We start from the raw sequence: 26,118 nt of genomic DNA on the forward strand, positions 1-26,118 counted from the left end.
CTTGAAAAGTTACACTTCTGGGGCACCGGGGTGGCTCCGTCGGTTGAGCGTCCGACTTCGGCTCAGGTCATGATCTCGCCGGTTTGCGGGTTCAAGCCCTGTGTCGGGCTCTGTGCTGACAGCTCAGAGCCTGGAGCCTGCTTCGGATGTCGTGTCTCCCTGTCTCTCTGCCCCTCTCCTGCTTGCTTGCTCGCTCTTTCTGTCTCTCTCCCTCAAAAATAAATGAAACATTAAAAAAAATTAAGAAGAAAAGAACAGTTACATTTCTTCCAGGCAGAGGAATTCACCGGGAGTCTTGCAGATGGTGAAATATGTGTCCCTCTGTGACTTACTTGTTTCGGTCACTATTGATTTTGAGATCTGCCCAGTGACATGTGTAGCTGAGCTCCAATCATTTTCCTGCTGTAGATTCCAAAATATAAATATAACAACAAAATGAAAACCTTTGCCATATTGTATTCCACTTTATGAATATAACCACAATTTATTGATCCATTCTCCTGCCAATGGACGTTTAGGTTGTATCTGGCCTCCTCCCCTTTTTAAATTAGAAACAATTTTGCTTTGAATATTCTATTTATGCCTCCCAGTGCACACGTGTAGGAGGAATGGAATTGCCATAGACATTATATATTATGTTGCTATAGATGTATATAGAGAATATTATATATTTAATTTCTATTGCATACATAAAAGAATATATTTTAATATATTGTGTATAATATTATACATAACATATAATATAATATATGTATATTCTTTAAAAAAATTTTTTTTAACGTTTTATTTATTTTTGAGACAGAGAGAGACAGAGCATGAATGGGGGGGGGGCAGAGAGAGAGGGAGACACAGAATCGGAAGCAGGCTCCAGGCTCTGAGCCATCAGCCCAGAGCCCGACGCAGGGCTTGAACTCATGGACCGCGAGATCGTGACCTGAGCTGAAGTCGGAACCTTAACCGACTGAGCCACCCAGGTGCCCCTAATATATATATATATTCTAATTGTTGTTTTTGTCCCTCTCCATGGCTTTCCTCAGATGTTTGGCTGTCTTCTCACCTTGAAGTGCATGTCGTTGAGAGTGATGAGAAGTCTGTGCTCGTGGGTGATGCTTGTCGATCTTTGGGTCTCACCGTAGAGTGATCTGACTGGGCCATTTTGTTAGGGAAACGTCACGTCAGTATCTTTAGGTCTTTCCTCTTTGGGCTAGGCCGATTTCCAGAGAAGAAAACTTCTCTGCCCAGTTCTCGCGATGTGACCCTGGTTGTCAGAATTCAGGGGATAAGTGGAGAAAGAGGGTTGGGGTGTAAAGTTAGAATGTAAACATATGTTTGCCAGTGTTTTTGTTTTCAGTATGGTACTTGCTGCCCTCTGTTGTGCCTGGTGTTTCCATTTTGTTCTCCCTGGGGAAAAAAATCCTTTAGTCTTTGGGTGGTACCAAGGAGAATCTGGGTGTCTATTTGCTTTGTGACTAGATGCTCAACCTCATTCTGTGTTCAGCATTGCCCTTAACCCTGCCCCTGATAATGCCTGAAGCTTTTGCGGGTTCTGCTGAGCAAAGCGGGTTACGTCTTGGATTTTCCCACTATTGACTGTGGATTCTACTTTCTCAAGTCTACTAACTCAGTTACCACACATCCTACTGCTGCCCAGCTTCCAAACGTGGTATGTCATTTCCTCTCCCGCTGTCTTTATTTGTGTGGTTTATGCCTTTTAAGAAGCATTCTTGTTACTTTTCAGGTAGGATTTGGGGAGGGTTAGGAGATAATTGGTGTATTCAGTCCTTTATTATTTTAATTTAATTTTTTAAAAGAAATCTAACAGTTTTAAAAAAGTTTATTTATTTATTGGGGGGGAGCATAGAGGCAGAGAGAGAGGGAGAGAGAGAATCCCAAGCAGGTTGGGCAGGTGCTGTCAGCACAGAGCCCGACATGGGGTTTGATCCCACAAACCGTGAGATAATGACCTGAGCTGAAATCAAAAGTTGTGTGCTTAACCACCTGAGCCACCCAGGCGCCCCAAATTTCTTCTTTTTAAAAAATTTTTTTTTAACGTTTTATTTATTTTTTTTTTTGAGACAGAGAGAGACAGAGCATGAATGGGGCAGGGGCAGAGAGAGAGGGAGACACAGAATCGGAAGCAGGCTCCAGGCTCTGAGCCATCAGCCCAGAGCCCGACGCGGGGCTCGAACTCACGGACCACGAGATCGTGACCTGAGCTGAAGTCAGACGCTTAACCGACTGAGCCACACAGGCCCCCCCCCCCAAATTTCTTCTTAAAGTAAGCTTCATGCCAAACACAAGGCTTGAACTCACAACCACGAAATCAAGAGTTGCAAGCTCTATCAACTGAACCAGCCAGGCACACCAGTCCCTCATTTTAAGTTAGAACACTCCGACTTATTTATTGAATATTTCCTAAAACTGTCCAAGCTGGGCGTTGGCAGTGGCCATAGTGTGGCTCCCCACCCCGCAGAGCACTAGTTCTCAGTCCTCAGCTGGCCCTTCCGAATCACCTGTGGAGCTGGTCGAAACAGACACCTCTAGAGGTTTTGGTTTCAAGCTTGGAGCGGGGTCCAGGAACCCGTATCTTAACATGTTCTACAAATGCTGTCTGAAGACCACTGCAGGAGAGAAACTCCCTGACAGATGGTCCATCAGATCTTGGTTTATACCTTCACTGGCAGACTGGGCAAATAATTAGGTGATTCTGAATATTGGCAAGCGGTTTAATATACACAACTCAAATCTGTATTCCAGGAGAACTTCTGTCATTGTTTGTAGTTCTACTCTTTGAGCTTACTCCCCTCATGCCCGGTTACTACTCAAATATTGAAGGCAGCTACTGTTTTCACTTCTCCCTTCGGCTTCCCTTTTTTGGGGGTGAGCTCACCTACCCCCTCTTCCTAGAGTACAGTCGTCAGACCTTCACCATCCCGTGCAGCTACTTCTGGCAGCCAAGTCTAGTGTGTCAACATCCTTCATGGAAACGTGGTGTTCCAAATGGAACCCAATACTCAGTGTGTGAGTTCAGAGGGAAGGCTGGTTGGTATGTCCCCCGAATCAGACTTCACGTATATTAATGTGGCCACTGATTATACTGTGTTGTTTCATTTTTGCTTTTGAAGCCCACGATTACTGATGGTCTGGTGTGGTCTTGGAACCAGATGCCCTCTCCCATTGAGATCTTCCTTCTAGGTTCCTATGTCAAGTCTCCCTCTGCCACACTCAATACTGGACTCTAACAATGTGTTGAATTAATAAACAGGTGGATGAGTGAATGAATAAATGAATGAATGAATGAATGAATGCGTGAATGAATAAAAGGACTTTTCCTGAAGTCATGGAATTTTGGTGAATCCCTGAAGGTGAGGATAGTAGATGAAAGTTACCCTCACTTCCCAAAGAGAGGTACTAGAATGAACGATGCAAGATGTATTTACCTACATTACAAAGACACTAGACATACCTATGCTAGACTTACTAGAAAATATTAGAATAAATTCAGTGGCCATCAACCCCTTCCTACCTCTAGTGTTTATGAAAACTTTCTATTTGAAATTATTATGGGGGATTCACGGGGAAAGGAGAGCCCAGTCTAGTGGGAGCTGCTGTGGTGTCTTCTCTCTACTTTCCATGGTTCTTTCACCCTCTCCCACCTGGCCTCTTCCTTGCTGGTGGTCTGCTGGGATACAGAATCCTGTATCCACCTTGGTGTAGCTATGGGAAAGGAAAGAGGTGAGAGTTCGTGGGCAAACCTGGAACTAGGGGATTTATGTGAAACATTTTGGTGTCCGTGACTTACCAGGTCATGCTAAAGGTGGAATGTTCATTGGCATTGATGGATGACAGAGCTAGGAGTGAAGGCATCAGTAGGCAGATAGCACACTTCATTTAGAGAAGCAAGGATGGGTGATAGACTGTCACCAGGTGTAAGCAAACTTGATGGGATCTTGCCCAAGAGGTGAAGGGATTCCAGCAGGAAGAAATTTGGGGATGAACTGGTTGGGCAAGAATCAGAAAGGAGGAGGCATGCAGGTTATGCAGAGAGTACATTGTCATTGCCCACATCAGCGAATGATACAGCATGGAGGCTTGTGTAAAGATATTTGCAAAGGATTCCCCAGGGTACCCCACCAGGAGCAAGGCTGAGAGCCTTCCACATACAGAAGACCCTTACAGTCAAGGCACAACCACAAACAGCACTAGCAAAGTCCGTTTTCTCTAATCCCCCCTTCTCCTGCTTTGTTTCATTGGAGGAAGGAAGTGGAGGAAGGGAAGGACAGCTGACAGCGCCCTTCCTCATTACAGGGTCTTGAGCCACAGTTTGTGAGCTCCAAGGAGAATTGATGCTTGGAATTGTACACAAGACTGGAGTTTTGACTTGGAATGGACTGGACTTGGCTTTCAATAGCTAAGCAATGAGTCAGTATCAAAATGAGGCTGTTCTTATTGTTGAAAGTGGTCAAGTAGCCTGGGACGTTTTCTAGGGGTAGGGACTGAGCAATTTTGAAGGAAAATGGATAAATGAAGCTATTTCCTGCTTACACCTCAACAAGCTCAGGATATTTAATATTGAATAGATGAATGGATTCAGAATTGGTGATAATGGATTCCTATCATTGTGCACTCCAAATCCTGCTAGTTTCTTGGACTCTTGAGGTCCTTGTGGTCAGATCTGCCATTCGTTCATTCATCCATTCATTCAACTTTTAATTGGCTTCATACTTTGTGCCTACCATTGAGATAGGCCATGCGGGTCTTGGATGAGTGAGCCAGACCCCTGATATCCAGGAGCTGCTTGCTCTTAGAGGAGTAGGGGAGCCCACTGAGCCCTGAAAGATAGATAGCTCAAGCCTGGGTTGGGAGAGAAGAAGGGGTGTCAATTCAAGATTAGAGTGTTGTCTCTCAGATGTCGGCCTTCCTGACACCCTTCTCTGGCCCTTGTTTGCTCATTCATTCATTCACTCACTCATTCAAGAAATATATGAGGTTGGGGTGCCTGGATGACTTAGTCAGTTAAGCGCCTGACTGTGGCTCAGGTCATAATCTTGCAGTTCATGAGTTCGAGTCCCATGTCAGGTTCTGTGCTGACAGATCAGAGCCTGGAGCCTGCTTCAGATTCTGTGTCTCCCTCTCTCTCTGCCCCTCCCCTGCTCGTGCTCTTTCTCTCTCTCTCTCTTAAAAATAAATAAACATTTAAAAATACGTTTAAAGGAAAAGAAGTATGTGAAGAGCCTCTGCTTAATTTCAGGGTCATCTGTTCAGCATCTTTCTTAGAGTGACATCCCTTAGAGCGGCATGACACGTCTATTTCTCACTCTCAGAGGAATTCAGAAAATCAAACAGGTAGTTTGGGGTAAGTGTTTTGGAATCTGTATTTTCTTTTTTTAAAAAATTTATTTTGGGGGCAGGAGCAGAGAAAGGGGGACAGATGATCCGAAGCAGGCTCCACTCTGACAACAGGGAGCCTGATGCAGGGCTTGAACTTGGCAAACTGTGAGATCATGACCTGAGCTGAAGTCAGACGCTTAACCAACTGAGCCACCCAGGCACCCCTGGAATCTGTATTTTCTAACTTTTCTAGTTGCCTCCTAGTCTCTGTTGACCTCAGACCAGAACTGAACCTAGAAAATGGGACCGATTGAATTTGCTGTAGTCAGAGCCCTGGGGGCCTGAGCCGCCCACCCTCCACCCTCCAACCCCAGGAAACAAGGAAGGCTCGGTGGCAGTTATGGTGTTCCTGCCCCCCACCCCATCTGAACCTTGGGAGTAGACAGAGTTGCAATATTTGAACATACTTTGTCCAAAACACGATTCATTCTTATCTCAAATTCAAATTTACCTGGATGTCCTGTATTTTAATTTGTGCATCTGGCAGTCCTACCTGGGAAGGGCTCTCTCTGCCACAAGAAAGACCATAAGACTCATTTCTCACTTTTCAAGAGCCTCTTCCCCTACAAATATTGTCACCTTGAAGTAAGCCACGGCAGGCTGGGCCCAGCTGGACTCTGCTCTTGACTCTCCACAGCTAGCCCCCATGGAGGGAAAGGAGTAGGGTTGGCCCAGTGTGAACATCTTGCACTGGGGGCCAGGAGACCTGGGTTCTAGATCATGGTCTGTCCCCAACAGGTTCTGTGACTTTGCATAGGACAGGGTGCCTTTCTGGACCCGATTTCCCTATTTAGAAAACAAGAGGGCTGAGGGTTCTATGGACCACTCATGCATCACACATGGATTTGGCTTCCGAGTACAACCAGGACAGGAGCATTTGGTCATTTGTCCACTCTGCACCCAGCCAGAGCTGTGTGTGTGTGTGCGCGTGTGCGTGTGTGCTGAGGGATGAATTAGAGATCCCAGACTGCCCTAGGTAATGCAGGAGATGGCTTGTTAAGTGCTAACAGCCATGCTTTTTCAATTCTGTAGTGTGGAAGCAACTCCAATACTGGCAGATACGGTGGGGGGGGGGGGTGAGGAGCAGTGAGAGGTCCTGCCCCATTTCTGTCTCAATTTACTCTGTCTGAATGACCTCACCTTCATCTCTCCTCACTCCCTGGAGAAAGCGAAAGTTCCTTTCTCTGTTCCGGGAATAAAAGGGAACAAAGACACAATGGCAGACTGTTGAGTTGAGCTTGAAAAGGTCCAACGACAGGAGTCCAGTTCCCACCACAGCTACCTACGGCTCGTGTAGCCCCATTTGGGAGGCCGCTTTTGACAGCCCTCGCTATTCATCCATTCAGTCTGGTTCTGAAACGTAAGGTAAAGACGAGGGGCGGATGTATACAGAATCTGTGGGTAAGCCAGAGAAACGAAAGCAGTAAATGGAGAGAAAAGTGCCTCCCTTCCAAAGGCTGCTCTTTTCCCTCACCTTTGCACCGTGGACATTCAGCAAGATAGAGAATTAACTGAGTGGGGTTGGACAAAGCTCATGCTAGGGCTGGAAATCCAACCAGCACATTCTCAGAACCACCTGGAAGACGGAGCTATGGCATCAGGAGGGCGGAGCTGGCTGTCGCTCTGGAGTAGAACAGTACTGGCTCTTGGTTTTAGGAGGGGAGCTGGTGTGTGTCATCGACCCTGTCGTTGTACCACCCAGGTCCCCGAGGTCCTTCTGCCCAGCTCTCCCTGTGTAGCTCCAGTTGCCATGGCTGTGAATGCTGGTACCTGTGCCATTCGGAAAATCATCTTGGGCGGGGACAAGAGCTAGAGGGGCCTGGGAGTTCCATGTCCCTCCCCCCAACTCCTCCCTTCATAACCAAGGACAAGTGTGGAAGTACAGAGCTCAGCTCCTCAAGGTAGACAACGCCCAAGGTGTACTGTATGCTCCAGATCTCCCTTTGGGATCTGGCTTAGCCTGGGGCCCCACCAGAAACGCTCCCCTCCTTGGTTTCTTCTCCTTTCATATACTGCTTCCCTCATTTTCTTACTGGGTTCTCCTTAATTAATTAATCATCTGATTCATTAGGGAACTTATTTTGTAATGGACCACTTACACCTGAACTCCAGTCTCAGGGTCAGATTCTGATCTGATTACAGGGTGCTGGACAACCAGTGTTTGAACCCCAGGAGGACATTCTAGTTAACTCTCCAGGTTCTCAGGAAGAAGGAGAACCCGGGGAGCATCAGCTTTAACCAGCCATGGACCAGAAGCAGAATTCTCATTTAGGGCAGGAGGAAGTTGCTAGGAGCAGGGGCTCCTGGGTGGGGGGGAGTCTGTATCACAACCTCTCATGTTTGTGTCATCACTTCAAGGTCTTTGAAGTGATTTATAGAGAAGACTTAGTTTACTGGTTAAGAACATGTGTCTTAGAGCTGAACAGATCGGGGCTCCTGTCCTGCTTCTGACCCTCACTAGCAGCATGACCTGGGACAAGTTGCTCAGCCTCTCCGAGCCTTAGTTTCCTCATCTATAAAATGGGACTAATATTGGTTTGTACCTAACAGGGTAGTTGAAGAGTCAAATGAGCTAGTGTATGTGCCTGCCAGCCAGTGGCGAGAGTGTTGGTTCTCCTCCCTGAGTCTCAATGTTAACATAAAACAGAAGCCCACACCCTCTGTTTTACCAGGATGTCGTCCGAGGTGGGACATACCAACTGCTAAATAATGCAGCCAGCCCGTGAATTTGCAAGTGTTGTTATGGCAACCAGATTTTTTTTTAAGTCACTAAAAGCTGGCAAAGAACATGGAACTGGGACTAGGTGACAACACAAAGTGATGGGATGACATAAATAAACCTAGAAAGAAAGGAGAGGAAGGAGCTGGGAATACGAGATGCAGGAAAATGCACACTAAGTTAGAAAAGGACAACTGTGTGTGAGTGGGGGCTGGGAATCTGTGCCTGGTCTGGACAGAGCAGAGGGTGTGAACTCGGAAAGGGCATTGCTACATGGTCCATAGCCCTTCCTGTCAGGCTGCCTGAGCTACTCCGCTGCTTGTTGGGCAGCCCCTGGCAGGAGAGAAGGGACTGTCACCCTCAAATGTCCCAAGGGATCGGACCAAAGGATCCTGGCTTGAGCTTTGAAGTCCTGTGTTCTTCCTCGCTTTTGCTTCTGTCCCGCCTGCCTGCTTTTCCCCTGGGAGCTCTCTGGTGGGAGCCATGCCCTCCCTGTCATCTGTCTGTAAATTTGCAGTAGCTCCTGGCATCGGAGAGGTACCAGAGATCCGTGGTGCCACTCCTGGGAAGTCAAAGAGATGGCCTCACTCATAGCTGAGTAGTTGCAGTAGCACCGTGGGAGCCGTAACGCCTTGGCAAATACCAGGTGGACACCTCATGAAGGAGTTCAGAGAAACTCCCCTCTCTAGAGATCAGAAGAGCCCACATGATAGAGCTGAAACTCTCATGGTCACAGGGGAAGTGAAGGACCTACCATGACAGGAAGGATGCTTGTGCTGTTTGTCCACCCTAGATTCATTTTCTGCTCTGCTCTGCTTTATGCTTGGAGACTGACCCTAGGGGTGGCAGTTTTTGGGGTTCACATGCCAGCTGGATTCTTTTTTATAAGTAGCCCCTCCATTAAAATCTTCTTCTCCTTTGAACCATCTGACTGGCCCCTTGGAGAAAGAGTAAAGGCACCAAGTGTCCCAATTTGTGCGGGATTGATTTTCCGAGGCAGCAGTGATGCAGGTTAGAGGGGAGGAGGTGGAATAAACTTGGGACATGTGAGACAGGACCCAGGAATTGAACAAAGTGGGTCACATGGTTCTTAATTATAGGTTATTGTTCCTGGCCTGTGCTGGTGCTGAAACTGAGGAGACATTCTCTTGTGGGGGAAAAGAGGCAGGGATCTTGGGCAGTGGAGATTGGGGACTTAGTTCACTCTGGGAAATCCTTCTGCGTCCAATAAGGCTCAGTCCCAATGGGATGGGAAGCCCAGAGCTGGGCATAAGCCCAGAACCAGGCAACAGGCTGAGAACCATGAGCCCGTTCCGCCAGAGAAACTGGCGTAGGTAGTAAGGATGAAAATGGGGAGGTTAAGGGTTACTCTCATGGTCTTAGAGGAGTCTGAGTAGGGATGAGACAGGCAGGAAAGGACAGGTAGGAAAGGACACATAAAACAGAAGCCCACACTTTCTGTTTTACATGGTGATAAATGTCTGGTGGCAGAATCATAGCTCATGATTATGTAGCTTTGGCTTTCCCTTTAGTGATGTTAGCGGGGGAAGGAAAGCATTATTATAAAAGTGGGCAACTCTCTCCGGTGCCAGGAAGGGAGATCACAGTCTGTGTAGGAAGTGAGTTGCTGGTGTGTTATGTATGGTAGAGGAATTCTGTTGGTAATATATGATACTGACTAGACTTGGGTAGAGTCATCCATGGACAAGCCTCCCAGCCTCCTGGCCTCGTGTAGGGGAGTTGCTCTTCAGTCCTTCATGAGGAATCTACCTGGAAGTAAGCTGGGCATCATGGCTTCATTCCCACCTCTTCTCACTTTGCTGCAGGTGACCCAGGAAGGCCTGGACACCATTCTCCCTGAAAGGGGGTGCAGAATACATTTCCCTTTTCTGTTCTGTGCCTTTATCTCCTTCAGCACCTCCACAACTGAGTATAGGAGTAGACTGGAGGTGTAAAGTTTCAGTAAAAAAAAGTCAAGTGTGTAAAATCTCACTTTATGTCTCTGTAACAGATTAAATTAGTTCTTGAGTCTTGATTTGCACATTTTGGAGACAATTTGATGTTTTGCAAACTTCCGGATATACATGCATCTGTATCTGGGGCTTTATCTTCTATTTCTTTGGGCTGTTTATCTGTCATGCCCCTGAACACCTCAATGTTGTTTTTTTTTTTTTTAAATTTTTAACGTTTATTTATTTTTGAGACAGAGAGAGACAGAGCATGAACAGGGGAGGGTCAGAGAGTGAGGGAGACACAGAATCTGAAACAGGCTCCAGGCTCTGAGCTGTCAGCACAGAGCCCGACGCGGGGCTCGAACTCACGGACCGCGAGATCATGACCTGAGCTGAAGTCGGACGCTCAACCGACTGAGCCACCTAGGCGCCCCAACACCTCAATGTTTTAACGACTATAGCTTTGTACTAAATACTGGTCTCTGGTAAAATAAGTCCCTTCAAAAAGGTGATTTGGCTTGAATTTTGGAATAAACTTATCAAGTTTAGTATTGATTTTTGTTTCTGAATCTTGTAACCAACTACCTTGTGCACTTTTATTCTATGTGTTTTTATTAGATTTTTTTGGTTTTTCCGTGTAGACAGTATATTACCTGCAAACAAGGGCAATGGCCTTTTGTAATGCATACGTATTTTTTCTTGTCTTATTGTGCTGACTTCTACTACAGGTTGAATGGAAGGGATGGAAGCAGATTTTTTTTTTTTTAATTTTAGGGGTATATTTTTTATTACTACTATTTCTATTGGGTAGTAGTCAAATTACATCTTCCATTTATTCTTTTACTTCACATTTACATTTTTTCAAGGCATTATTTTACAATTTGTTACATTCAAAATTTAATGACATGTAATTTTATAGTATTATTATTTAAAAACTCTTGTCCAAAATTACTGTAATATTTCATTTTAATTTTATTTGCTTCTTGTATTTATATTTTGCTTACTTTAATAGGCTTTAAAAATAAGTTCTGCAATGGGTCCCCTGGGTGGCTCAGTCAGTTGAGTGTCCGACTTCAGCTCAGGTCATAATCTCACGGTCAGTGAGTTCGAGCCCCGCATCAGGGCCTGTGCTGACCGCTCAGAGCCTGAAGCCTGCTTCGGATTCTCTGTCTCCTTCTCTCTCTGCTCCTCCCCTGCTCATGCTCTGTTTTCTTTCTCTCATAAATGAATAAACATTTTAAAAAATTAAAAAAAATAAGTTCCGCAATAATCAGTGGAAAACAGACATTTTTCATCTTGTTCTTACTTTAAAAGGGAGCACCAACTCCTCTCTTATTCTCATCTTGGGACTCCCACTCACTTTTTTAGAAATTCCATTGTCTACCCAAAGGATTTGCCTCACCCAGGGTCTGTCCCTCTCTCCTTGGCAGTACTTTCTCTGGTGTTTCTCTCCATGAGAATGCCCTTGGGGCTCCAGAAGGCAGTTCAAGGCTTTTGACATTCCAGGTCCCACAGAACAGCCAAGGATGAGCTCTTCCTTCCAAATCTTCTCCCCATCTGCATATTTGGTAAGCACCTCTTCATCCCTCACATTTTCTAGTGCATGGCTAGAAATGGCTGGAAAGGCATTTCTTTCTTTCTTTCCAGAAAGGCAGCTAGAATCAGGTTGGAAAGGCATGGGACTATGCGTTCTCTCTTCTGGTTTTTCCCTCCCTCCCTCTCCCTTCCTCTCTCTTCTCTTTCTCCAAGGAGAAAGAACTTATTTTTTGAACTACTCCTGGGTGAGGTCAGGTGCCTTGTTTTCCCAACAGCTATTCACAAGGGAGCCCCAGTAACAACTCACATTTCACTTTGCCCACTGATCTCACTCCTACATCAAGGACTTCCAGATGGGGCAAGGGTGGGGGGATTTAGCCATCTTTAAATGGTGAAGTGAGATGACATAGACGTTTAAGCACGCTTCCACATGTCAAGATTGTGTCACAGAACCTGGGAACCAAGATGGTGGCCCCTTCCACTGCTGGTCCACAATCTCCCTGGGTGACATGCATGACTCCTCTTAGAGGAGCTTGAGGAAGAGTGAACTTGGGGAAGCATTTCATTGGTGTGTCCCTACTTCTTGATCTTAGGCATTCCCATAACTTAGATGCTTCTAGTGCATCCCTACCGCCACCACCTAGATTTAGCCCATAAAGGAAAAAGCAAGGACAAATACCTCTGTGTTCAATTAACTCTTTTTTCTTTCTTTCCCAACATCATAGGGACTGGAAGGAGTGGTCCTTGTTTTTTTCTTCCTCTATGGGAAGGGCTTCCCCTACATTATAGTCTCCTTCCTGAGAGTCATTAAACTTCCTGGCTCAGGCTTAATGGTGGAAAGGGCATTCTCAACATTATGGAAAAGCTCCTGTGATTTGAGCTGGCCTGGTATGGGTGGGAGTCCAAGATAACTACAGACTTGAAATCACAGAAAATAAAAATACTCCGATTTGATAATCCCCAAACATTATATCCATTATACATGACACAATGTTTTGGATTCCTCTAGAAGAAATTCTGTTTCTATAATTAGTCATTATAAACATAACAGATAATATTTTTTGACTGCTTATGATGTACTAGGCATTTTTCTAAGATATATAGTTATACCACGTATAATCCTATGATGTATGTACTATCACTACTCCCATTTAATACACGAGGAACTAAGGCCCAGCTAAGGGGTCAGGTATCTTCCCAATGTACATGGTGAAGCAGGAATTACTGTCTGAACCTAATTCTGTATGATTGTGCCCCCCAGGCTCTTTCAGTCCATCCTGGCCACTCCCTGGCCACTTTCTTCATCCTGCTCTCTAGCCTGCTGCCTGAGTCTGTTCTCCCTTTAGACAACCTGTGTGCTTTGTGCAAATCAAACAATTCATCATTCCATGTGTATTCCGTCTCATTTCCCCTCTTCTACATCTTTGGTCATTCTGTCCCCTTTGCCTGGGATGCCTTCTCCCCACCATCGTCCAGGGCTCTGCCTGACTACCCCACCACCCCGAACCTTCTCTGATCCCATGGCTGGAAGGAAACTGTCTTCTGAATTCCTTCCACTTTTGTTTACAGTGTCTCCATTTTGTATATCATCTCAAGAGTCACCTTGGGACCCAGGCTTGCACCTCCATCAGCTCTGTTCCTCCGCAGCATCATAGAGACTGGATGAGTGGGTGGAAGGCCCTTTTTTTACACACAGTGGACCATCCCTGAAGCCAGGTTCAGTCAAAAGATTGTGTTGGAGCCAGAGCTGGGATTCCCATTAAACAACATTAAACAACACTTAACCAAGCTTCCAGGAATTACCTCTTTCATTTCAGCCTGTGACACTCATCTGCGGAAATTCACTATAAGAGTCAGCAAAAGGATGCAAGGACCTTGTGCCTACACGGCCTTCTGTTCCAAGGGCTGACCTTCCTGCTTCTGGGAGGCAAACCTCCTTCCTGCTTGTTTCCCTGTCCAGCGATTACTTCTCCATTCTAAGTTCCAATAAATCCCTTGCCTCCCACGAGTTGGTTATATCTGAAGAAAGTGCCAGACACATTTTTTTTCTCACACAGCTTTAATCTCTTGGAAAAACTGTCCCTTATTTAGAGCTCTCTGAACACAGGAGTAAGCTGGTCAAGAAACCCCAGGGGACAATGTGCGCCTGGTTGGTATGCCTCAGGAGGGAGGCTGACCTGGTGACCAGAAGGCATTTGGTTCTTGGGAAGCATGAAGAATGACCACTGCTTGGGGTCAGCTGATAGTGACTTGGTTGAGGATTGCATACTGTGTCTTGGGTGGCCCCAGACTCGCTTTGTCTTTGAATATGAACAAACCCCCTTTCCTACTACCTGCTGTCCTTTGGGTCAATGTCACCTCTCCTCACAATCTGCTTTCCCATATGCTCTAGTATCACTTCCAAATAGCTCCATGTACATTCAGGTCAATGTGTTCAGACCTCCCCCAGTGAGGGCATGTTTCTCATGGGGGAAAGAAACATAGGAGCACTAGAGGGGCCCTGGCATGATGCTCTTTGGTTTCTCTGGAATCTTGGAGTCTGGATTATGAAGTCACATGGATGGGATGCACTCTTTGCTTGTCAGAGGGAGGGAAGGTATCTTTTGTGCAACTTAAGATTCTCCCAGTAGGTCAGAAACCAGTTTAAATGGCCCTTGAAGCATTCCTAGAGGAGGTTATCTTCTTTGGAAGATTCTTCTCCAGAATACAGTGGCTCAGGGCAGTTCACTGGATCAGAGTTAGACCTTGGGGCAATGTTTTGGCTCCAACAAGTGTTAGCTGCGCATCCTTAAGCAAATCATTTTTTCATCTGGAGTTCAGATCTCCTCACCTACGAAAGGAGTAAGTTGAATCATATGCTCTTAAAAGGCCATTTCTTGCTCTAGTGCCCTATAGATGTGTGTGTGTGTGTGTGGTGTGTGTGTGTGTGTGTGTGTGTGTGTGTGTTTCTGAGCCTAAGGGAGAGAGAATGGTTAAATTGAGGAGATATGTTTCAAACCCATCATTTCCCCCTAGAAACAGAACTCTTAAAGTTTTCTAATCACCTCCCACATGTCACATTCTCCCTCATAAGTCTGGAATTGGTTTTTATGCCTGAGCGCTTGAAGCCATCTTTTGATTTCTTCAATTTGAGAATCAACTTATTTAGATATTGGATGCTGAAAGAAAAATCTGTAATAATAGCTTCATCACAAAGCCATATTTTCTCTTGTTCTGGCCAAGGAAATGGATCTGTTTTGTCAAATGAGATTAAAATTTCAATACACAATAGTATATATAGACATTTACTTATCTAAGTGCATTAAAAGTATCTTAAGCTTATCATTAATTAGTCTGTTTTTATTTTAGAGAGACAGAGCATGAGTGGTGGAGAGGGGCAGAGGGAGAGAGAGAATCTTTAAGCAGGCTCGGGGCTTGATCTGACGACCCTGAGCTCTTAACCTGAGCTGAAATCAAGAGTCGGATGCTTAACCGACTGAGCCACCCAGGCGCCCCTCATTAGTCTTGAGAAGAAAAGGGTGAACACAAGTGCAATTAATTTTTTATTACCTTAACACCAGTTAGATGAATGGACAGTCTCCATGCAAACAGTGGTTTTCATTACACAAACAAGATGACTTTTAAACAAAGGGGTAACACGGGTACAAAATCGTTTCTGCATGCATGAAAACACTCCTGGGCTTTAAGCTTGAGGGATGTAACCTACATGAGGCTGGATGCTGGTTTGAGCTGCCACTGTTCTAACTATGCCTTGAACAAATTTCTTCTCAGTTTCATGATTGAACTGTTTAGGTGGCTATTACTTTGTATCTAAATATACTTATATATATATATATGGGGAAACACTTGAACATTGTGGTTAAGATTCCATATATTAATTATTTAATTGGATAACATAACACTCATTCCCTGGAAAAAATCACAAACACACTGATATTTACAAAGTTATTTCGGTTAAATTTCAATGACAAGAGGATGGTCCATTTCAGGTAAAAAGGAAAAAAGGGCTGAATTCTTTTGACACACACAACTGGTGCACAGTCTACTCTTAAAGAATCTTCTAATTAGGAGAAGGGTCTGGATGGGGGTAATAAATAAAAGCATAGTTATTATTCTATTTGTAAAAATGCAGATAAACCCAAATAGCTGCTTGCTTTAAATCGCATTGTGTATATTTTGTAAACTTAGAACTTACAAACCATTTGGCTTAAGCTAATGTTAAAGTGAGTCTGCATTTTCTGAGGGTACAGTGATTGGGCTGAAGGTGAGTCTGCTGGGTGGTGATGGAAGAAAACGTTGGTTGAAACTTCACTGTTGGGCAAACCAACACTTACTTAAAAGACAAACAAGCAGACAACTCATTAACCCTTTCTCTACAGAAAAGTCGGAGTTGTCCAAATGTGGATGGGTCAGTCCCAAACCGGGTACCATTTGTAGTCTCTGCTTCAAAATGAACAAGGAAGAATTGAGGACATATATACACAATCATCACCAATGTATACTAATGCAAACATTATGCAGCCCTGGGGCAAGCTCCTTGACAACATGCAGGGAAGACCGTCAACGCTTCTGAAGAGATGGGGGGCGGCGGGCAGTCATTGAAGTTCTGAAGTTAAATCTTCCTCATTATAACCCAGGACAGGCGTTCCTTTTTTTTTTTTTTTTTTTACTCCAGTAGATGGGCTGCACTGTGAAGAGTTCAGGGGTCCCTGGTCCAAAGAACAGGAATGAAAAAGCGGGAGTGTTTCTTCACATTAAGTCACAGTGAATGGGGATTCTCTTATCCAAACTGTTCAATATCGCTTAGCCATTCTTGTCACTAGTATAGTACAAAGCACTTTCACAAACTATGGTGTCAGCGGGCTCCCCCAATACTCCTCTAAGGTAGACAGTACAGGTATTTTCATCACCCTTATTTCATTGAAGCAAAACCAAGAAACAGAGAGAGTAAGCATCCAGGTCACATGAATCTTAAAGACGTGAACCCAGGCCTTTCCGTTCCAAGTAGAGATCACTTTGTTCTCAAAAGACGATTTGTCCTAGAAAAGTGATCCACACCTTAGTAAAAGAGCAACATAGATTATGCTCATTGCCAGTGGCAAGCTCCACCCCTTTCTCTGTCCCCTTCCTCCCTGACATTACAGCCTCTGAATCCTTTACACTAATGTATCAAGGACAGGATGTGGTCCTCGTTTCAGGACTGTATGTCTTCACCCAAAAGAATGATGAGCTTTCAAGCATCAGTGGAAAAGAGATTTTTTTTTGGTCCTTTACTTTGAAATCACACCACTGTAGCTAACCAATGGCCTGGTTATGAGAAAAATTCTTCTCTCACAGTCAGAATCCTGAAGAATATCCTTAGGGAGGTAGTGGGAGCTGAGTGGGAAAGTTCAACGTGATGGCATGAACCTTCTTCCCAAGAGGCTGTAAACCCCACACTCTGACGAACTTATCCTTACATTTCCATCACATCTAAGTGGCTTATTCTATAGCCTTTTGACTTTCCTGCAAACTGATGAGATAGAGAATGAGGGTAGGTAGATGGAGAGTGAGTGCCAATAACCATGTGAGGCTTCTGACTGGCCATCGCTTGGTGACTCCGATAGCTTCTGCCATTTTTTCTTATTTAATTTTTGCACACAGTAACTGGTAAATGCCAGCTCCTGTCGCCTTGTCCAATCTCATTGGTGTGGCCGGCACACAGGAGCTGTCCAGTCCACATCAGCCGCGTTGAGTCTCACCGCCCACCATGACTGAGAAGTATCCGCTCCTTGAAGGCAGCGAGGTGGGAACACAGTTGCTCTTTTCCCAGGCAGCCTGTGTGAACTTGGTTACTGGTGGACTGTGCTCGGAGTGCTGGCTTTCGGGTTTTCCACCTCGGAGCACCAGGCGGTCACTTGAGCCTGATACAGTCCACCTCTTCGGTGGCCGGCATGCCGCTGGTTTTGAGCTCCAGGTCGGCGCTGGACTTGCTCCCGTGATGGGAGGGCCGCCAGTGGAGCAGCAGCATCTTCTTGAAGTACTTCACGGTGTTGTTCTTGACCGTCACGAAGCACACGGTGTTTATCATGCTGTTGCTCATGGCGATGCACTCGACCACGTAGAAGGCAGTGAGGTAGTGCTTCTCCTTGACGAACACGGCGGGGAAGAAGTCGCGCACGATGCTGAAGCCGTAGAAGGGCGCCCAGCACAGCACGTAGGCCGTGAGGACGCACATGAGCACCAGCACCGTCTTCCTGCGGCAGCGCAGCCGCTTCCGGATCTGCTCTGTCTGGAAGCCCGGGACGGCCTTGAACCACAGCTCACGGGACACCCTGGCGTAGCACAGGGTCATGGTGAGCACGGGGCCCACGAACTCCACGCCGAAGATGAACAGGAAGTAGGACTTGTAGTAGAGCTGCTGGTCCACCGGCCAGATCTGGCCGCAGAAGATCTTCTCCTGGCTTTTGACGATGAACAGGACCGTCTCTGTTGTGAAGTAGGCCGATGGGATGGCAATGAGAATGGACACCACCCAGACCAAAGCAATCAGGAAGGAGGCCGTTTGATAATTCATCCGTGGTTTCAAGGGGTGGACGATGGCGAGATATCTGGTGGGGGAGGAAAGCCATCAGTAATAATGATATGTGCTTGGAAACATTAGTCTCGATCTAAGCCCAAACAGGCGCAAAAACAGGATGGCACAGTGAGTTCCCATGTAATTATCCAGCTTCACCAGACTTCCTCTTATTTTAGCAACATCATTTGGAGTAGTGCAGTGGTTTAGTGGAAACAGCACAGGCTTTGGGCAAACAGGTGGAATAAATCCCAGCTCTTCCCCCTTAGTGGCTTTGGGGTCTGGAGGGAATCACTCAGCCCTTCTGAGATTTGTTTCCTCAAATGCAACATGGGATAAAATGACAACCTACCTTGTGGGGCTGCTGTAAATATTAAACATGATAATGTTTGTCAAATGCTTTGCATTGTAGTAGGTGTTCAATAAATATATGTGGCGTTCTTATTATTATTAGTCCTATTGACACCACCTTGGCTTTCAGTCTTGCCATTCTGCCCAAGAACTTAATACTTTCAAAACTCTTTATTCCAAATATCTCATGGTTTCGAGGTGAAAAAAGGGCTCTGGAGCTCAGAGGGAGGTAGGGGCCTTTTCAGGGCACTGCACTAGGGCTTTCCTCTCCCCTCCCCCCCAGGGACCATCCTGCGTTACAGAGCAGGAGCGGAGGGGTGGGTTTAGGGTGGAATTTAAGGAGTCTAATGTGAGAAGTAAATGACTTGCCCAACCTCACTCGGTGCAGGGACCAGGATCCCGGCTTCTGATACAGAGCTTTTACACCCACCTCCTGGGTTGTCTCAAGCTCAGATGAGGTGTGTGAAGTTGCCTCGACATCACAAAGCGGCACACAACGTTAGAGCTTTATCCTGCTCGTTCCAGTGAGCGACCCTGCCTGGGAGAGGTTGGAGCCCTTCGTGGGGTCACTACAGGCTGCGCTATTGAGCAAGGTTTCACTGGTGCTCGTTCTTGCCGAGGAACTCTTGGAGCAGGTGTAGTTCCTCCAGGAGTGGGAGGGAGCAGGGGTATTTATACACCAACTCTCCTAAGTCGTTGTTGGGGGAGCCAGAGGAGGCCTTCGGACAAAGAAACGCGGGTGTTGACAGGTGGGAGTGGACAGGGGTGCAGACGTGACAGGAGCAAAGGGGTCTGAGAGGAGCATATCAGTAGCATCTGCTACAACCTGGTAAATCCACAGCAGGTTGCTGGTCCGGCTGTGGGCCCGACCTGTGTAAATGGAGACAGAGTAGAAGACACAGTCCTTGACCTCCAGGAGCTTTTCTTCCACACAAAAACTAGAATAACCAAGTGACAGGTCAAGAGCAACTTGAAGGAAGACATGGTCATTATGTTAGCGATGTAGTCTGGGAACACTTCATGGAGCTTGTGAGATTCTGACCACCTTCTATTCACCTGCTGATGAAGGCAAGATTCCCCTGCCCTATGGAGAACGAGGTGAGTGAACACACAACACCCGACAGTGGACAGATGAGCCCTAGAGCAGTTAACTAGTCACCTACACTCACCACCCAGAGAGAGGGACACTGCCAACATTGTGGGGCCACATAGGAGTGGCACACAGGAACAGAATGAGCCAGCAGGGGTGGTGGGCAGCAGGCTTTGTAGCGACAAGAGGATTAAGTGACCCTGGGCTCCCATGAGAGGATGTGATCGGCTTGTTTGAATAATTTTGCCACCTGATAGGGAGGTGACACGCATCAGGTTGAGGACTGAGGGTGCAGCTGGTCCAGCCGAGACAAGACTAGCAGGTCAAGAGCCTTTCCTGCTGGGTAGAGGGCTATACCTGGCGAGAACAGAGGGCCTCATGGCTAGGGACCCTGGGGGCCCTGTGGGCCTCGAAGATGTCAAAGCAGCACAGGGAGTTTCAGGCTTTCCAATATAACAGCCTAATAAACAGCACTCAGGTTCAAAATCACTCCAACCTCTCCCAGGCAAAACGATAAGAAAGATGGACGGCCAAACTCTCACTCCCAAAGTGATGACACTGATACTGGACAGTAGGGCTTTTCTCTGCGAGCACAGGGGCCACTTCATAGTCAATGAGGGAAACCTACAAACCCTGACATAGGCCACTGAGAGAGACACAGGCTTCCCTGTGCACTTTACTCCTTGGTAACATGCCTGTTGTATGTGGAAATATCAGAAGGGCTATCTACTGCCATTTCTGAATGCCACTTCCAGAAGAAGGGTGAGATTTATGTGCAGAGGACCTGGGAGAGATGTTATTTCGGCTCATAGAGACCCTAGGAGGGTGCTGATCTCAGGAAACACGCATCCACGCAGACAGATGGTAACAAAGACCTTGTGGCTGTCCCTCTTGCCAATGGACGAGTCACGGGGAAAGATCAGTTTTAACAAAATACTATAGCTTCCCACATGCTTTATGTAGGTTTACCTTCTCAGAACCTGACAAAAAGCTGGAGAGGTTGTCAGTCAAGTTATTATTATTTCTGTTTCACAGATGAAGGAACTAAGTCCCAGGAGCATAATGGATTTATCCAGCTTGGGACCCAGATGTTCTGAGTCACCCCTACGCCAGTGTTTTTGCCTTTCTTTCTTTCTTTCTCTCTTTCTTTCTTTCTTTCTTTCTTTCTTTCTTTCTTTCTTCTCTTTCTTTCTCTTTCTTTCTTTTTTTAATTCTTCTTTTTTTTAATGTTTATTTAATTTTGAGGGAGAGAGAGAGAGAGTATGAGCAGGGGAGGGGCAGAGAGAGGAGACGCAGAATCGGAAGCAGGCTCTAGGCTCCGGGCTGCCAGCACAGAGCCTGATGTGGGGCTTGAACTCACGGACCGCGAGATCATGACCTGAGCCAAAGTCAGAGCTTAACCGACTGTGCCACCCAGGCGCCCCTCCTTTCTGATTTATTTGATGACAACTCTGAATTTTGGAATCTCTTTTGTAACGAGGAAGTTGTTACTGGATTCGAAAATATTCGAATTTAAGAGTCCACGACAGAAGAAGCAGGAATGTAGAAATTCTCTCTGGCATTGGTTATCAAGGTCCTTTTCATGCTGGAACTATATTGGAGGGGGGTTGAGAGGGAAGGAGAGAGAGAGAGAAAGAGAGAGAGAGATGAAATCCTGGGTTAGTTCTGTTTCCGGAGTCCTCTTGGCTACTGGACCACCATTTCCCTAGCAGCCCTCACCTTGGCATTTCAGGCTCTGCTTCCTGCATTCCAGTGGAAGACAGCATGGGAAAGAAAGAAACTGGACGACTTTCTTGTATCACACACAAAAGTGAATTCAAAATGGATTAAAGACCTACATGTGAGACCTGAAATTATAAAAATCCTAGAAGAGAGCACAGGCAGTAATTTCTCTGACATCCGCTGTAGCAACTTTTTTTCTAGATATGTCTCCTGAGGCAAGGGAAACAAAAGCAAAAAATAAACTATTGAGACTGCGTCAAAATAAAAAGCTTCTGCACGGTCAAGGAAACAATCAACCAAATTAAAAGGCAGGGTGCCTGTGTCGCTCAGTCAGTTGAGCGGTTGAGTGTCTGACTCTTGATTTCAGCTCAGGTCATGATCCCAGGGTCATGGGACTGAGCCCTGAGTCGGGTTCCTCGCTGAGCATGGAGCCTGCTTAAGATTCTCTCTCTCTCTCTCTCTCTCTCTCTCTCTCTCTCACTCTCTGTTCCTCTGCCCCTCTCCCCTGCTCATACTCCCTCTCTAAAAATAAGAACAACAACAACAAAACTAAAAGGCAGCCTACACAACGGGAAAAGATATTTGCAAATGACATATGCAATAAAGGGCTAGTATCCAAAAGATAAGATAAAAGATAAAAGATAAAAAAGATAAAAGATAAGATAAAAGATAAAAGATAAGATAAAAGAACTTCTACAACTCAACACTCCCAAAGCAAATAATCCAACGTAAAAATCGGCAGAAGACATGACCAGGTACTTCTCCAAAGAAGAAATCCAGATGGTCAACAGACACATAAACAGATGCTCAACATCACTCATCATCAGGGAAATACAAATCAAAACCACAATGAGATAGCACCTCACGCCTGTCAGAATGGCTAAAATAAAAAATACAAGAAACGACAGGCATTGGCGAAGATGTGGAGAAAAAAAGGAAACCTCCTGCGCTATTGGTGGGAATGCAAACTGGTGCAGCCACTGTGGAAAACAGTATGGAGGCTCCTCAGAAAGTTAAAAATAGAACTACCCTATGATCCAGCAAATCCAAAGCATACAAAAACATTAACTCAAAGGGATATATGTACCCACCCCTATGTTTATTACAGCATTATTTATAATAAATAACCAAATTATGGAAACAGCCCAAGTGCCCATTTATTGATGAATGGATAAAGATGTGATATATATATATATATATATGTGATTATATTATATATATACATATATATGTGATTATATTATATATATACATATGTGATTTTATATATATATATATGTATATATATATATAATGGAACATTACTTAACTATCAAAAAGAATGCAATCTTGGGTGCCTGGTGGCTTAGTGGGTTAAGTGTCAGATTCTTGATTTCGGCTGAGGTCATGATGTCACAGTTTGTGAGATGGGGCCCCGCATGGGGCTCTACACTGACAGCGCAGAGCCTGCTTGGCAGTGTCTCTCTCTCCCTCGCTCTCCACCCCTCCCCCGCTCCCTCTCTCTTTCTCTCTCTCAAAATAAGTAAACATTAAAAAAAAATGAAATCTTGCCATTTGCGATGGCGTGGATGGAGCTAGAGAGCGTAACGCTAAGCAAAATAAGTCAGGAGGACAAATACCACATGATTTCACCCATATGTGGCATTTAAGAAACAAAACAAATGAGCAAAGTGGGAAAAGAGAGAGAGAAACAGAGAAATACACTCTTAACAATGGAGAACAAACTGGGGAAGTGGGGGGGGATGGGTGGAAGAGGTGATGGGGATTAAGGGGGTGCATTTGTCACGATGAGCACTGGCGCTGTGAGGAAGTGTTGAGTCACTATACTGTAGACCTGAAACTAATATTACGCTGTATGTTAACTAACTGGAATTCAAATAAAAACCTAAAAAAAAAAAAAAAAAAAGAATGATGGTAACATTTCCTGCCTGGGTGATGGGCGGAATGGCAGAGCTGTGGATGGAGCTGGGAAGCTGACGGCAGAGCTGGTTCAGGGTGAAAAAGGAACCACTCTTTGTATTACGACTGGATGGCTGCTTCCTAAGAGACTCCTACGTCGCCCAAACCCCCAACGTTAAAAAGACAAAGGTTTCCACAGGTCAAAGGGGATGAGGACAGGGATAACTCTCACCGGAGTGAGCATCAGAATCACTCAGGGAATTGGATAAAAATGCAGATTCCTGGGACCTAGCCCAAGGGATTCTCATTTAGTAGGGCTGGGGGGTGGGGGCTAGGAATCTGACTTTGTATCATTTGCCCTCGGGGATTTTGTGCCGTTGCTGGACAGTTACATCTTACAAACACTGGTTTTAGGGTTGGAGAGCTGTAATAACAGAGTTGTTTACCCTGCAGGAATTATGTTTTAAAAAGAAGATGCCTCTTAGACCTCTATGTGTATTTCATTATGAAAAATAATGAACTGCCTCATTAAAAGGGACGACAAACCTAAATAGCACTGAGAGCAAGGAAAAAACTGAAGAGTTCAAAGGAGACAGAAGGGAAAAAAAAGATGTTTAAAAAACACATCCTCAAAATGAATTTAGGGGCCTCTGGGTGGCTCAGTCAGTTAAGCGTCTGACTTCAGCTCAGGTCATGATCTCACGGTTTGTGGGTTCCAGGCCGTGTCCGGCTCTGTGCTGACAGCTCAGAGCCTGGAACCTGCTTCGGATTCTGTATCTCCCTCTCTTTCTGCCCCTCCCTTGCTCGCACCCTCTGTCTCTCTCTCTGTCAAAAAAAAAAAATGAATAAACATTAAAAAATTTTTTTTTTTTTTTAATTTTTAAAAAAATTTTTTTTTTCAACGTTTATTTATTTTTGGGACAGAGAGAGACAGAGCATGAATGGGGGAGGGGCAGAGAGAGGGAGACACAGAATCAGAAACAGGCTCCAGGCTCTGAGCCATCAGCCCAGAGCCTGACGCGGGGCTCGAACTCACGGACCGCGAGATCGTGACCTGGCTGAAGTCGGACGCTTAACCAACTGCGCCACCCAGGCGCCCCTAAAAAAAATTTTTAATAACATTTAAGAAAATAATCAAAAAATTTAAAAATGAGTTTCAGCACACCGTGGACCAAGAGGATGTTTTACCAGCTGCCCCCCTCAAACAGAGTCACCGGTGACCTGATACTGGCTTATGGCTCTATAGCTGTTTGCGTAAATAAAACACGTGTAAGATTTGTCACAAGCTGCTACTAGAAATTTTGTAGATTTTATAAATTTATAAGAGAGCAAGGACTTCCAGAACATCTCATGCAAATGTATGCAAATGAGCCCATGGATGTACGCAAGGAAACAAAGGCAAGGATGTCCTTCCCTCTTTTCTACAAATAGGCTGTTATCTTATTTTAAAATCAGCTCTACAACAAAGGCACCAGAAACAAGGGTACATTACCGTATGATTCTGTTTTTATGAAGTTAAAGAACAGACAAAATTAAACGATGATGAGTGAGATCAGAGCCGTGGTTGTGTGGGGTGCGAACTGACTGGTAAGGGGGACAAGGGAGTTTTCTAGGTGATGCAAATAAATGTTCCACGTCTTGACTTGGGTACTGGCTACAGGACAAACTTGGTACGCGTGACCCTGACCGGAAGGTGCCCTGGTGAAGTCTCACGTGGCCTAAACTTTCTGCTTTTGCGTTCGGTCGTGTTTGTGGCTGCTCGCGCTCACGTGACATGCCTGCACCCACTCTGTGGCAGACGTGGTATCTGCAGGCAAGGCCCAGAGCTGGGGGGGGCTCAGGAGCCTCCCTCTCGCCCACATCTGGGGGGGAACGTGAGCCCCAAGTGAGGAAACCAGGTCTCCTCTTGCCTCGAATAGATGAGCCAGCCTCCGAATCGGCAGCGGCGCCAACCTGTCGGGGCTGAAGTGAGGAAAGGGGCCGCCTGGCCCAGCCCCCATCTTTACCCCGGCCCGACACCCTCACCTGTCGATAGCGATGGCCAGCAGGGCGTTGGTGGAGACGTAGAGTGAGACTGTACGCAGGTAGTTGACAGAGGCGCAGAGCGCGTGGCCGTGCTCCCAGGAGAGCTGGCGCACCACGTAGTAGTCCATCTCGAAGGGGCAGCAGATGACGGCCACCAAGAAGTCAGAGACAGCCAGGTTAGCGATGAGCAGGTTGGTCAGGTTGCGCAGCTTCTTACAGCGGGCGAGGGCAGCAATAAAGACAAAGTTGCCGACGCCGCAAACCAGCATGATGCCCGCCAGTGCCACACCGATGACGATCTTGGCGGCAAAGAAGGTCCGAGTCTTGGTCATGTCCTCGTCCTCGTCCAGAGGGAGGTCGTAATCACCATAACTGAAGTTGAACGGGAGGGAGGAGGTATGGTCTTGAGCCGGGATGAAGTTGGGTGCGAAAGTAGTGTTTCCATTCTGGGCTGCCATGGTGGAGACTGCGGGTGGAGTGGTGAGAATTCTGAGCTGGGGATCCAGACCTTCTGCCGTCGTGAGTCACCGAGCCTAGCACCCCGCCCACATCCTTGAGGAGAGTCACCACGCCATCCTGGACCCTGGAAGGAGACACAGTCAGTGGGCAACATGCAGGAAAACACCTGGTAATATTCTCCCAGAGCTCCCCAAGTGGAGGCCAACCAGACCCAGTGACTACCCTGAGACAGAATTACCCAGACTTTGGGGGAGAGACGACATGAGTTCTGGAAACTGGAAAATCCTCCATTGGCCTTCAGGAGGTACTGGGCATAGGATGAACTAGACTCTCCAGAGACACCCACGAAGAGCGTGCATGTCTGTCTTTTTCTCAGGAGCCGGGACCAGTCTGACTGCCCAGTCACACTCCTCTTCCC

The 26,118-nt window shown here is 46.1% G+C and overlaps 1 protein-coding gene across 1 annotated transcript; it reads right to left on the bottom strand.

Annotated features, from left to right (window-relative positions):
* Nucleotides 1–15,207: 15,207 nt before the first annotated feature.
* On the bottom strand, nt 15,208–25,803 carry PROKR2 (prokineticin receptor 2). Its single transcript, XM_032592741.1, has 2 exons — nt 25,242–25,803; nt 15,208–18,188 (listed from the first exon to the last, which is right to left on the bottom strand). Exons 1-2 carry the CDS (start codon nt 25,697–25,699, stop codon nt 17,492–17,494), a joined length of 1,155 nt encoding a protein of 384 aa, XP_032448632.1. The 5' UTR covers nt 25,700–25,803; the 3' UTR covers nt 15,208–17,491.
* Between the last annotated feature and the right edge of the window lie 315 nt (nt 25,804–26,118).

Source organism: Lynx canadensis, chromosome A3 (genome assembly GCF_007474595.2).
Source record: "Lynx canadensis isolate LIC74 chromosome A3, mLynCan4.pri.v2, whole genome shotgun sequence".
NCBI classification, from domain to species: domain Eukaryota; kingdom Metazoa; phylum Chordata; class Mammalia; order Carnivora; family Felidae; genus Lynx; species Lynx canadensis.

Excerpts from the sequence above, each read along its gene's own strand:
- PROKR2 (XM_032592741.1), bottom strand. The coding sequence starts at position 25,699 with ATGGCAGCCCAGAATGGAAACACTACTTTCGCACCCAACTTCATCCCG. Across the intron at positions 18,189-25,241 it reads CTGGCCATCGCTATCGACAG|ATATCTCGCCATCGTCCACC; the intron begins GTGAGGGTGTCG and ends CTCCCCCACCAG.